This window comes from Stegastes partitus, unplaced genomic scaffold, assembly GCF_000690725.1.
Source record: "Stegastes partitus isolate 25-593 unplaced genomic scaffold, Stegastes_partitus-1.0.2 Scaffold1912, whole genome shotgun sequence".
Lineage (NCBI taxonomy): Eukaryota > Metazoa > Chordata > Actinopteri > Pomacentridae > Stegastes > Stegastes partitus.
This window is the reverse complement of record NW_007579643.1, coordinates 70,719-83,435: the sequence shown is the minus strand read 5'-3', so window position 1 is coordinate 83,435 and position 12,717 is coordinate 70,719. Positions and strand designations below refer to the sequence as shown.

General features: G+C 41.2%; 2 protein-coding genes across 2 annotated transcripts; one reads left to right on the top strand and one right to left on the bottom strand.

The window, feature by feature from the left end:
• Window positions 1–565: 565 nt before the first annotated feature.
• Window positions 566–9,453, top strand: ints13 (integrator complex subunit 13). Its single transcript, XM_008302943.1, has 17 exons — window positions 566–1,016; window positions 2,017–2,267; window positions 2,471–2,545; window positions 2,701–2,903; window positions 3,776–3,856; window positions 4,041–4,131; window positions 4,229–4,357; window positions 5,744–5,828; window positions 6,100–6,192; window positions 6,598–6,687; window positions 6,917–7,095; window positions 7,172–7,336; window positions 7,537–7,691; window positions 7,813–8,043; window positions 8,250–8,380; window positions 8,876–9,011; window positions 9,199–9,453. The coding sequence occupies exons 2-17, from the start codon at window positions 2,043–2,045 to the stop codon at window positions 9,233–9,235; spliced, it is 2,106 nt and encodes a 701-aa protein (XP_008301165.1). The 5' UTR covers window positions 566–1,016; window positions 2,017–2,042; the 3' UTR covers window positions 9,236–9,453.
• Window positions 9,454–9,910: 457 nt separating this feature from the next.
• On the bottom strand, window positions 9,911–12,402 carry LOC103373135 (uncharacterized). Its single transcript, XM_008302953.1, has 2 exons — window positions 11,566–12,402; window positions 9,911–11,079 (listed from the first exon to the last, which is right to left on the bottom strand). The coding sequence occupies exons 1-2, from the start codon at window positions 12,149–12,151 to the stop codon at window positions 9,911–9,913; spliced, it is 1,755 nt and encodes a 584-aa protein (XP_008301175.1). The 5' UTR covers window positions 12,152–12,402.
• Window positions 12,403–12,717: the final 315 nt, after the last annotated feature.

Genomic DNA, 12,717 nt, shown 5'->3' with positions numbered 1-12,717 from the left:
TTATGAAAGCACGTAGACTTATGTGTACGTAGAAGAACAACATATAACTTTTAAATGTTAATTAAGTTCTTTTGGCTGAGATTGTTTTTTTTTTTTTTAGCATTCCAGCTTTTAACGAGCTGCTTCTTTCGCACAAATTTAGGAGGAAACCTGAATGTAGTCTGTTTTTACCTGCAACTTCAAACACCTCTACGACGTCCAAGGAAAGTTACACGTGTTCCTGGCGCAAAAACAACTTTTAAACAAGTTATTTTAACCCACTTTTCATCACTGCTGCTCCGCTCCTCCGTGGTTTCTCCAGCGGAGAAGAAGAAGCAGGGCAGCGCGTGCAAGACTTTGATTTAACCGTTAATGTCGCCCCTAGTCATTCTGCTGAAGTAGAAGATAATAAAATATATTTAAAATATCAGTGTTAATATTTTTATTTTTCCCCCTTCGTGTCCGTCGTAAACTTTGACGCAAACGAAAGGGGGAACTCAGGTGACAAACGGAGATAGGAACCATCTCGCAGTAGTTTATCCACTCGCGGAAGGAAAACGGCGACGGCACACCACCGGACACATTTCCGCCAATAACAAACCTGCTAGCTTACAACGCCTAGAAGTGTATTGTTTGCTCTTTTCCTTTTCAAATGGATAAACACAGTTAGGTTGTGATAATTTGGAAGTGAGTTGATTGGCAGAAGTTCAGCTTACTATCACACAGATGCCACAATGAGTAAATGTGCATATCGGCGGTTATAAACGTGAATCAGCAAACAAATGATTCCGGCTAGTGTTAGCTAGCAGGCTAACGCGGCGGTCAGTGACATGCATGCTACTGGAGCAGGTCGTGTCATGTTAGCCTGCTAACGGTCGGCGATTAACATGTCTTGAGGCTGATTAGGACCCTCGTTTAGTAGCCGGATAACAATTATAACGGTTAAAACTTCACCCAAAGGAGAGGAAGTGTTCAGACGGTTCAAATTATTTTTTAATTGGAAAGCGGTCCACTGACAAGTTTTTTTTTTTCTCCAGGTGAGTTGACGTTCACTGACCAACAGGTAATATGGAAATTTATTTAAATGAAGCAGTAGTTAACACGTCAAATGATACTTCCTGTAAGCGCCCACTTAATTGTGTAGCAGTGAAACTAAAATGGATCGAGCCTGAATGTGACCGGTGTCATACAGACTTCATACGACAAATACAATGTAATTCACACAGGGTTTATTCTAGGTCTTGGTCACATTAGCTTGTATTTACTTTCGTGCATATATATATATATATATTTTTTAATCGCATTGTTGGGGATCGCCTTGATTGTTGTAATGTATGCTGTAATATTTTTAACCATTGTATTGTTATTTAAGATGTTGGTGGGAATGCATTTGTCAGGTTTGAGTTGCTGCTGCTTAATTGCCAAAATGATCCCATAAAAAATGAGGTTTATAAATGATCAGACACAAAAATATTATTCATCAGTTGCTCTTACATACACACCAAGCTTGTTTAAGGCAGTCATTCCTACTAATGTTAGTCTCCAGTGCCACAACAATTCCCAGGAAATATGGATTAAATATTGAATACTGACTAAAATGTAAACACAGCATGTAATGGTTCTTAAATCCTGAACATTATTTTGAAGTAGGTGAATATGTATCTGTTGTTCCAACACACAGCATCTTTAGAACAGAATGGATTTCCAATAACAACAAAGTATTCACTTCTTTGGAATTGACAAGAGCAGATTGAGAGAGGGGTCATAGACCAGATATCACAACTCAGTGTACCTGTCATTTGCATTGTGTAGCGTTAATGAGGTTGTTGATTTTTAACTTGTTCCTCTAAGTCAGAACAGAATACCTTTTGCATGCTGTGTATATATTTATGTTTAGTTTGTTTATACTCTGCTGTATATTTGATTGTGACAAAGGGGAACATCAGATTACAGTTTAAGTTAAACAGCTTAAGAAAACAGAGGATGAAAAATGTATGCAGAGCTTAACATTAATCCGTTCTTCTGTTACTCTTACAGTTCAGCGCACACTAAAGATTTGCAAAATGAAGATGTTCTCAGTGGCACACAAGACTGTCTTTGTGGTGGACCATTGTCCCTACATGGCAGAGTCCAGTCGTCAGCAGGTGGAGTGCGATGTGCTGACAAAGAGCCGAGCTCAAGGAGTCATCCCTCTGGCCCCTGTGTCCAAATCACTGTGGACCTGTGCTGTGGAGTGTTCCATGGAGTACTGTCGGATCCTCTACGATATTTATCCAAAGGACAAACTGGTTAGCTTCTTGGTTTTAAGTCGCACTGAAATGTGGTTTCACTTAAGTGCTGCAGCTAAACGACTGGAGATGGTTGGAAAAGACAGTTGTGGTTCTGAGGGGATGTCTAATGTATGAGATGTGGTTGAGAAGTTTTCATCAATTTAGTTATAGTGCATCTGTGACATCAACAATGCCACTGACATTTTACTTTTATTCTACAGATTAATTACATTGTGAGTGATTCAGAGTTCCACATATTGAACAGCTGGAGGCGAGAAGATCAGAGCACTCATGAGGTAATCCACGACAAAACAATTCAACGAGCCAGCTAAATATGATTGTATTTGCATTGTCACATTTTGCAGAGGAGCCGCACTTCCAATAAACAACACAACGCTTCTTCAGAAATAAGCTTGTAATAGGATTAAATGTTTTCTCTCCCTCATTGCAGCTCATGTCAGCTCTGGCAGCTGTTGGGCCTCCAAACCCACGTGAGGACCCCGAGTGTTGCAGCATCTTACACGGGCTGGTTGCTGCCGTGGAGTCGTTATGCAAGATTACAGAGCTGCAGCACGAGAGGCGCACCGCTCTAATGGACACAGCTGAGAGAGTCGCCAACAGAGGCCGTATTATCTGCCTCACTAATGCTAAAAGGTAAACACTGTCGTTATCGTGCCTGAAGATCAACAGTAGCCATTGATCAGATGATGTAGATTTGGCTAAAATCCACGTCAGATTTTTGTATCAGATCTTTGTTCACCTCATTTGTTTATATACAGGATCAAAAATATTACAAACACGTAACAGTATGATGCAATCCAAAACAACCTTAAAAATGGAGCTGAATCAGTACCTCTCTCCCAGTGTCACAAATGTACATGGTGTCAGTCAGAGGACTGATTGTACCAGAAACCTTGTACAATGTGGGTAAAGGCTGTAAGCTAATTTTAGACAATAATTACATTCTTATCGCTACTCAAGCGGTGAACATTACTGCACAGTATGCAGAGCTAAGAGGGTGATAGAGAGCCCAGAGGAACAGACGAGAAAAGAAGCACCCTTTTATTCCAGGGCTGCAACAATAATGACGATTATTGTTGCCGACTATTTTCTTGAGTAACCAAGTAGTTGTTTGATCTATAAAATGTGAGGAAACACTGAAAAATGCTGATCAGTTTTCCCCAAAGCCTAAGTTGACTTTTTCAAATGTCTTGTTTTTCCACAACCCAAAGATACTCAGTTTCCTGTCATAGAGAAGTAAAGAAGCCAAAAGATATTTAAATTAATGAAGCAGGAGTTCAGCTTTTTCCTAGTTGGCATAACCTTAATCCTTGATACCTGGTCGATGTTTTGTTCCAGCTCTATTTGACTCATACTTACATTAAGTGGAACATTTTTACTTTGTAAGCAAATGTATATAAATATGTGCCCCTGTGCAGCTGCGTATATTCACTGTTTTGTATGTCTGTATGCTGTTATGTAAAGGACATTGCTTATCCAAGCTGCTCTTGTGTTTTATCATACAGCGACACTCATGTGCGCATGCTGGAGGACTGCATCCAGGAGACCATTTTAGATCAAAACAAGCTGGCAGCCGGCTCAGACAGGTCGGTAGAAGATGCAACGAGACGTCTCACTGACTAAAATGATCTTGATGTAATGGGTTAAACTTGACTCAAATATGCCATAAATCATTCTCAGAAAACAGTATGACACATATGTGACATGAAATACACTATGCAGCAATGAAAGGTTTATAAAAATGTCTTTTTTAATTGCTGTGGGTTTTAGGCTGATGGCCATCCAGCAGTGTGAGCTGGTTCTAGTTCACATCTACCCGCAGGGTGAAGACACGCTGGTGTCAGATCGACCCAAGAAAGAGGTGGGTGCAAAGCTAGGAGCTCGTATTAAAAGTCAACCATAAAAGAAAGTGAAAACATGACATTTAATGACGTTTTTTCTCACTGTATCCCTCCCAGATCTCTCCTTTGCTCACCAGCGAGGTTCACAGTGTTCGTGCTGGGAGGCACTTGGCCACCAAACTCAACATTTTGGTCCAGCAGCACTTTGACTTGGCCTCCACCACCATAACAAACATCCCCATGAAGGTAAAGAGCTGCTTCTTGTTGCTTTTTGTCTTGCACATCCTTCGCCAAAATGTTAACCTACATTAACTTTTACATGTTTTTTTTTTCCTGCTACTAGTATAAAAGTCTTGTCATGTTCAGAATACGGTGCATCGCTCACTTTTTTAGTTTGATTAATTGCTTACTTTTGAGTTATTTTCTCCCTCACACTTTTCTTTTTGCTTGCTTAAGCCCTTCCTCCCCTATAATAACTCATGAAACTCTACAGTCTCATCTTTTTTTGTTTTCCTCATCTGCATGTTGATTTGACTGTGAACCTGCTGCTGGTTTCATGCTGTATTTTCTGTTTTGCTAGCCCACATTAAATGTTTGCGAACAGGTTAGTACCCTGATCACACACACATCAACTTGAGGAAGGGGCAGAGTTTACAACATGTAGTGTTTTTCTTTCTTTTTTTGTGAGCTCTACTGTTGCAAACAGTCTTACCAATACTTCATATTGATGTGACAGTTGCTCTGCAGATTTGCTGGCGAGACTCAAGTCAAGGACAGGCAACTCTGGTCTCATGTGAATGCAGAGTTTGGAGTTTGATGTCAACGTGTAAACATGAATTAATTGTTTTAAACTGCTAATTATATGATATCAAGGATTTTAAATTGCTGTGGGAAAATAATTTGTTTGTGTGGTTTCAAAAGATCATATTTATGCCAAACAGAAAAAAACCTGCATTATGTGAATGTTGCATTCAGCTGTTTTTACGACCAGCGTTGCCTCTTCTGAGTTATGAAATCCTGTCAGTGTCTGTTAGGTGTGTATATCTTAAAATATGTTTAAACTCCCCCATGGTCTCTGTCCCCCCTCCTTTAAATCCTTCTCCTCCCATGACAAACACTTTCCATTTAGTGTCTCGGTGTGATCCATTGTGCTGTCTTGATAACTAGTTTTTTAAACATGACCATCCCTTAAATGTTTAAACTTGATTCCACCTTTAGATAGTTCTACTCTACCACTTTGTAAGTCTACTATGTTGTCGATTCAAAGCCAGCATTCAGTGGTTGCCAGGCCCCATGTTTTAACTTCAGCATAAATACACTATATAAAGCAGTTTTTTCTTAACATTGTCAAACAACTATAAGCCCAGCAGAAGCTCCACATGGTGAGAATTAAACCACATTCACACTCAACACTAGTCTCTGAGCGAAAACATGCTTGAGTCACTGAGCGAGCCGACATTTTCCTTTTACTTTGTCCATTGTCATTTTCCCCTTCGGAACATGAAATCAGCAGTGTTGATGTGTGTTTGTTCGCGTGTGTGTGAGTGAGTTTGTGAGTGTGAACGTGCACATTTTAAGAGCTGACATCATGCTGACCTTCTTTTGTTACTATGTGTGTGTGTGGATGGACAGGAAGAGCAGCATGCCAACACATCGGCTAATTATGACGTTGAGCTCCTGCATCACAGAGACGCTCACCTGGAGTTCTTTAAAAGTGGTGGGTACTCATGTTAAAGAACGTATATAAATCACAGTAAGACATTCAAGCAGAGCAGTGGGTTCAAGTTTTTAGTTTAGTGGTCTCTATACACAACTGCACAGAATAAACTAGTTCAAAAGTAAACTGTAACCTTTACTGTTTGTATAATTAGCACCTCATTCTGAAATCAATTTGCAGGGTCTTTGATCCTTAATCATTTTATGTATATTTAATGTTCTACATTTGTCATTAAAATTAATACTTGATATGTTCTCTTTGTGTCGTGCAGGAGATTTGCATATGGCAGGCACCAGCACTCGAGAAAATGGACTTAAAGAGACTGTTACACTGAAATGGTGCACTCCACGAACCAACAGCATAGGTGGGCAACATAAGCGCTTACTTGTCGGTTATTTCATTCTAGAGGTTTCACACTTTTCACACTGTGTTCAGAAAAGTTTTTCCAACTTTTGGTGCTACATTAAAAAATAAAAAAAATAGTAAGGAAATGGCTTTTTAATTATTAGACTAATGCCAGGTTAGGTGACATATTTTTCATGAGTTAAATAGCTTCTTTTGAAGTTATGAAGCTGTGATAATTCTGACATTAAATGGAAAGTGCTTTGAAGAAGTTGCAATTCTTAAGCAAAGTCAGACAGCATTTCCAGCATTTTTTGACAAAAATATTTCACAACAATGAAGAACAGCATTATTGATGTAGTATGGAAAAATCAACTCGTACATTTGTCGTCAAAGATTGTTGAGAGTGTTTGTTTCTCCACCTCAGAGCTGCATTACTGCACAGGAGCCTATCGCATCTCCCCCACAGACGTAAACAGTCGTCCTTCGTCTTGTTTGACAAACTTTCTCCTGAACGGTGAGCTGGAAAAACCTTTTATAATCGTCATTTGTTTCCTATTTCATCCAGTCAGTTCACTGATTGTTTATTGAAGCTGTTTTTCTTCTGCTTTTCTACGATGTCCAATGAAGCTATCTTTACACTCAAAACAAAGATTCACCTGAAGAAAATAGTCGTAACATTTTCTGGCTTTGGATTGATCTGCAGACTAATTGAGTTGTCGACTGATTTCCTTTTTTATTGACAGGTCGATCAGTGCTGCTGGAGCAGCCAAGGAAGTCGGGTTCAAAAGTCATCAGCCACATGCTCAGCAGCCACGGAGGCGAGATCTTCCTGCATGTGCTCAACAGCAACCGCTCCACCTTAGAGGATCCGCCTTCCATCAGCGAGGGCTGCGGAGGCCGAGTGACGGACTACAGAATCACTGTACGTCCAGCTCACAGAATCTGTTTTAAAACATGCAACTAAATAAACTATTCTGATCAAAACTATTTTTCCCCAGGATTTTGGTGAATTTATGAGGGAGAACCGGCTGACTCCTGTTTCAGAGTCTTCCCATGATCCCTCTGGGAAGCTGCCAGCTGAGAGGGCCAAAGCTCAGCTGGAACGTCACACCAGATACTGGCCCATGATCATCTCCCAGACCACCATCTTCAACATGCAAGCAGTGAGCATAATGTGGAGATACTGTGCTGGGGTTCAGTTTAGAGTTGTTTAGAAGTTTAGACCTCATTCTAAATATATTCAGCTTGCTGTAACCTAAAATAGAATCTGAACACTGGGTTTTCATGGGAATTTGGACTGTGCTAGTTTCCACGTTGGCCCATCCTTTAGCACCTTCTGTGTCCTTTTGTTTTCCTCCACTAGGTGGTTCCTCTGGCTAACCTGATCGTAAAAGAGACTCTGACTGATGAGGACGTTCTGACCTGCCAGAAGACCGTCTACAATCTGGTGGACATGGAGAGGAAGAATGACCCACTCCCCATTTCCACAGTGGGATCCAGAGGCAAAGGCCCCAAGAGGTATTTATTCAGCTTTGAGAACATCCTCCATGCTTTGTTTACCAGCGGAAATGAGCATCAACCACACAGCTTCTGGAAGTAAACAGTCTTTCTAATGTTTCTGCACCGTTGTCGTCTCCAGGGACGAACAGTACCGCATAATGTGGAACGAGCTGGAAACATTAGTGAAAACTCACGCCGGAGCTACTGACAGACACCAGCGAGTTCTGGACTGTATCATCGCCTGTCGCAGCAAACCTCCAGAGGAGGAGGAGAGGAAGAAGAGAGGGAGGAAGAGGGAGGACAGGGAGGACAGGACGGAGAAAAATGGCAGCAAGGACACGGACGACAAAAGCTGGCAGGAATCTGAGAGGTCAGCAGGGCCTCTTTGTATATCTGTAGTTTGTTTATATGTGAAAATAGTCATCATGGGTGTAGAAAAGTCAGATTTGCTGCCTTTATGTTCAGCTTTTTAGTATTACACTAATTTTCCCTAGGAGCATTCAGAACAGAGGAAAAAAAAAAAGACATTCTTGCCTAGATTCCATTAATATTTTCTCCTGCTACACTGTTTTGAAGGCTAAAGGGTTTGCTGGATAAAGAAGACCAGGAGGCAGAGGTGATCAAGGATTCTCCAGACTCACCAGAGCCGCTGAACAAGAAGCCTCGTCTGACCACAGAGGAAGTTCAGCCTCCGGAGAGAGCAAAAGGTACCAGAGCTCATCCTCTTATGTCTGCTCGGGACAGAAACTGGAAAAAAAGAGAAATCAGTGACATTTTTGTCACTTTTCAAGCAGTTCTCAGTTTTTTGAATGCTGTGCAGTTGAGTCCATTTTCGCATTGGTCTCTGTTCTGGACATGAAAGATTTTCTTATGGAAGTTTATATTAAAGGGTTCACAGGATAAATTTCAGACTTTTTGATATCGCATATGAAAGAAAAACCAGTATGAATCATAAGGATGGTAATTATTTAATAAGAACATACTTTTTTAACCTTTATGTTACCTTTTTGTTAATAAGTCCCAGCAGTAAATCAACATGTTACTGTTTACAGCCTCCAAGAAAGAAAGAGTTTTCTTACTAAACACTTTTGTAAATTAGATCAAAAATGTCTTCCAAGGCCTTTTTGTAAACTAACTGCATTCTTTGTTTTTCACTTAGCGTTCATGTTTTTATCTGTGGCCTTTTCTTGCTGTCTCTGCAGGTCCCGTCTCACTCCTCACCATGTGGACCAACCGGATCACTGCAGCCAATTCCAGGAAGCACCAAGAGTTTGTTGGAAGAGCGAGCTCCGTGAACAACAAGTTCGAGTTGTATCAGCACCTCAAAGACGAGAATGGGTGGGTTGTGAATAACCGATCACCTGTAATGTGATGTGAATGTGATTATACTGAACATGCTGCTTTGTATGTCTTGATCTTGTCCACACATTTTACAAATGCAGTAACAGATACATACAAGCTAGAAAAAAAAAAGTCTTTTAACCAATCTGTAAGTCTTTGAACTTGATATTTTTCCCATTTACAGGATGGATGTTCATGAAAACGGGAAGGCCTCCAGATGATGTCTCCACAGAGCCGTCGCTTCAACTTTTCCGAGGATGAGATTGTGGTCCAGAGTGTTTTTTCAGACTTGGGTGTCACCGTATGCTTCCAGAACGAGGACGCCAAATGAAATGGACAGTGAACTTTAACATGAAATTTATAATTTTTTACCCCTGATTTTGTAGATATGCTGTTCACATATTGTGTAACACAATAAAAGCTGTCAGTAGATAACGATGCTGTTGGGTTTTGCGCAAGTCATATGAATGTTGATATGAGAATTTTAATATGTTATTACCTTAATGAAATCTTCATTTTGATGAAGAAGGAAGTGTACACCTAAAGTGGTCAGTGTGACATAAAAAAGACATCATGAAATTAGTGATGACATAAATTATATAGATGTGAAACATAAGCGATTGGTTTGACAAAAGCAGCAGCCAATCACTAACTGTTTCTGCCCTTTGTTTTCTTCTTATTTTACACTTTCGTGTTTATACTTTTTCTGAATATGGAATTAATGCATTCTATCAACACTGTGCCTCCAGATACTTTCCTTAAACATTGTGACGATAACTGCTTCTACTAACAGTAAATGGTTGCAATTTATTCATAAAATAGCCTCTGTGCTGTTTCAAACATTTACAGCTGATCAAAGTCAAATTATTCAGACAAATTTTCCTTTTTTTTTCTTGTTATACGCTCGAAGTGTCATACCGTGGAGGACGTGGCTGTAGTATCTTGTCATAATCTGATGGTAGTTGCCACTCGTCCTCATTTGAAAGGTTGATCCACAGTCTCAGTGGAGGAGGAGGAAGCTCAGGCTGGAATATTGGAGGCCGTCTTGGTCGTATGGCTGTCAGGTCTCTGTTTTGAACCGAGAGCAGCCTGCCTGCAGGCCAGATGGCAACTACTCTCGACCGTGCGTGACCTTTGCAGAAATAGAGAACTGCAGCAACAAGCAGGACGATCAGGATGAGGAGACAGACGATGAGGAGAGCTGTCAACATGCCGGCCATCCATTGATACGAGTCTGTCTGTTGTGAGGTGGCAGTGACAGCTGGAGATGCAGAGGCATGAGTGTTAGTGGTGGAACTGATGGAAGTATTAGTGCCTAAACCTGTATCCAGTGTTGTTTGGACACTAGGAGTTGAACTACCAAATGTGGGAGTGGTGGGATAACAGTCTCGTCTGAATCTCACAGATCCAACGTTGGTAATAAGGAACTCTGGAAGCATTGCTGCTCTAAATGCATCGTTGACTGATCCATCTGCAGAGTTCATTGCCAACCACATACTTCGTACTAGATCAGTGTGACAGTGTGATACTCTAGTTCTGCCAGTTTCACACAGGCTGTAGTTGTACCAAGACACCACAGTGGATCCAGGCGTCATGGAAACAACAGAAAGATGGTGGCTGCTGGAGCTGTTGAAGAAACCAGATAGTTTCCTCAGTAGCAGCTCCACTCTGTGGCGATGGCGGAGCATGGAGTGGAGGCTGCATTGAGCTGTTAGGGTGAAAACATGGCATGGGTCGATCGGGCTGCGGTGCAGATCCAGAGTGAGGGGCAGCCTGGTGCTCAGGCCCTGACTGTCCCGGGCCACCAGGACCAGATCCTGAGGAGCAAACTGCAGGTCCACCTCCAGAGGAACACCATGAAGCTCCAAACCGTCCAGAGCCAGCCAGGTACCCACACTGACAGGTGGCCCATTAATCAGCCACATCTCCAGAGACAGAGTGTCCGCCTCACCATCCTCTGGATCCACAAAGGTTTTAGGCGGGATCATGTAGTGGAAAGGGAAGCCAACAGTGGCCATGAGAGCTGGAATAGACTGTAACACTTTGGGTGGAAGATTGAGGGAACCTGAAGGACAAAATCAAGTTATGTTAAAGTTGTTTCATTTAAATGCACATGCCTGTAAATAAAAATCCATACAAATTTAATATTTTAAAGTTGGTACTCGAAGTAGATACAGCTGTAGCCACAGAAATGATTTTTAAGGAACCTTGTTCACTAGTAGTGGTGTAGAGCAACATCTTGATATCTGGGTTCCTATTTTTTTTTTTGCATCTTTTGTTGAGCTGCAACATTTAATTGACCAAAAAAAAATGCAACTATTTTGATTTTATATTCATAATTTTGGCAATTTTTAAAGAAAAAAATGACAAACAGTTGCTGCTTCCAGCTCCTCGATTGCGACAATGTGTTATATGTTGCTGGAAAAGATGTCAGGAAACCAAACATCTTTGGGTTTTCTCTGCCTCATGTTCACCTGCTGGCTTCTGCACCTTTTACAGCTGCTACTGAGAATTAAGGGCCTTACTCAGGGCCGTAGATGATGATACTTACTTGAGATGGAAACTGAAGTGCGGGATGGCTGGACTGAGCTCTGTCTTCTGTTTGAGGAAATTACAGCTTGTAATGAGGTTGGCATCCCATTAGATATACTCCAAGATAGAATCTGCTGAGTAGAAAGCACTGTTGTGATCCGGCTGTGTCTAATAAATGATTTCCAGATTAACAAGGAATTCTCTGAAGTGGCACAGTTTCCACAAAGGTCAGAGGAGCTCAGAGTCAATGATGTGTGTGTTATTATGGAGGAACCGCTGCCTTCTAAAGGAGGTAGCATCACAGAGAGGTCCGCTTGTTGACTAGCTGTCACATGGTTTATTTCTGAAGTCTTGCTGACAGACAGCAAGGATGCAAACACATTCCACTCAGAATGCTCCTCTAAAACATCTCTTGAGAGGAGCTGTGATGAAAGATATTCCACCAAAGTCTCAGTTGAGTCAGTCGGATACTTCTTGTCATGTAAATAACTGGTTAGAACATGCACCATTGTGTTCTCAGTAGAGGTGCTTTTGATTGGTAGAGTACAACCATTTACATCCATAAATTGGCCACATAACGGGAACGAAGGCTCTAGACTCTCCATTTGTTGACTGGTGGATGCAGTGTGTGGTTCCTGAGCAGTAGAGGGAGCCGTGGGATCAACATATCCACCAGACACTGGTCTGGTAATCCAGGTTTCTGACAGAGGATAAATCACAGTTATAGTTTTTAGGTCTGGTGGGATCAAAGTCAGAAACGTTAAACTGAAAAATGCACTTGCTGTGATTCCAGTGACAAAGGATATGTGGGAAAACTTCTCAACATGCTGGGATTTCTCAAGAAGCTGTGACTGGATAGTTTGTTCCACTGATGATATGACTTGTGCTCTCCCACTGCTTGACTTGAAAGATGTTATGGATTTTTCTTTGAACATTGTTGGTAATGAAATGATTTGAGGAGGTTTGAACAAAGGAAGGCTCATTGGAAGAGATGTTGGTAGCAGTGAACCCGATACGACTCCTAAGTTTAATGTCTGTGTTAGTGTGTTTTGATCCAAACATACTTCTGTCTTTGATTCTGACTTAAAATCTTCAAGATTCTGCTGCAAAGAAGAAGCACCAACATCAGGAAATGAAGGTATGGAAAACATCTGAAGCGGTGGCATCTGAG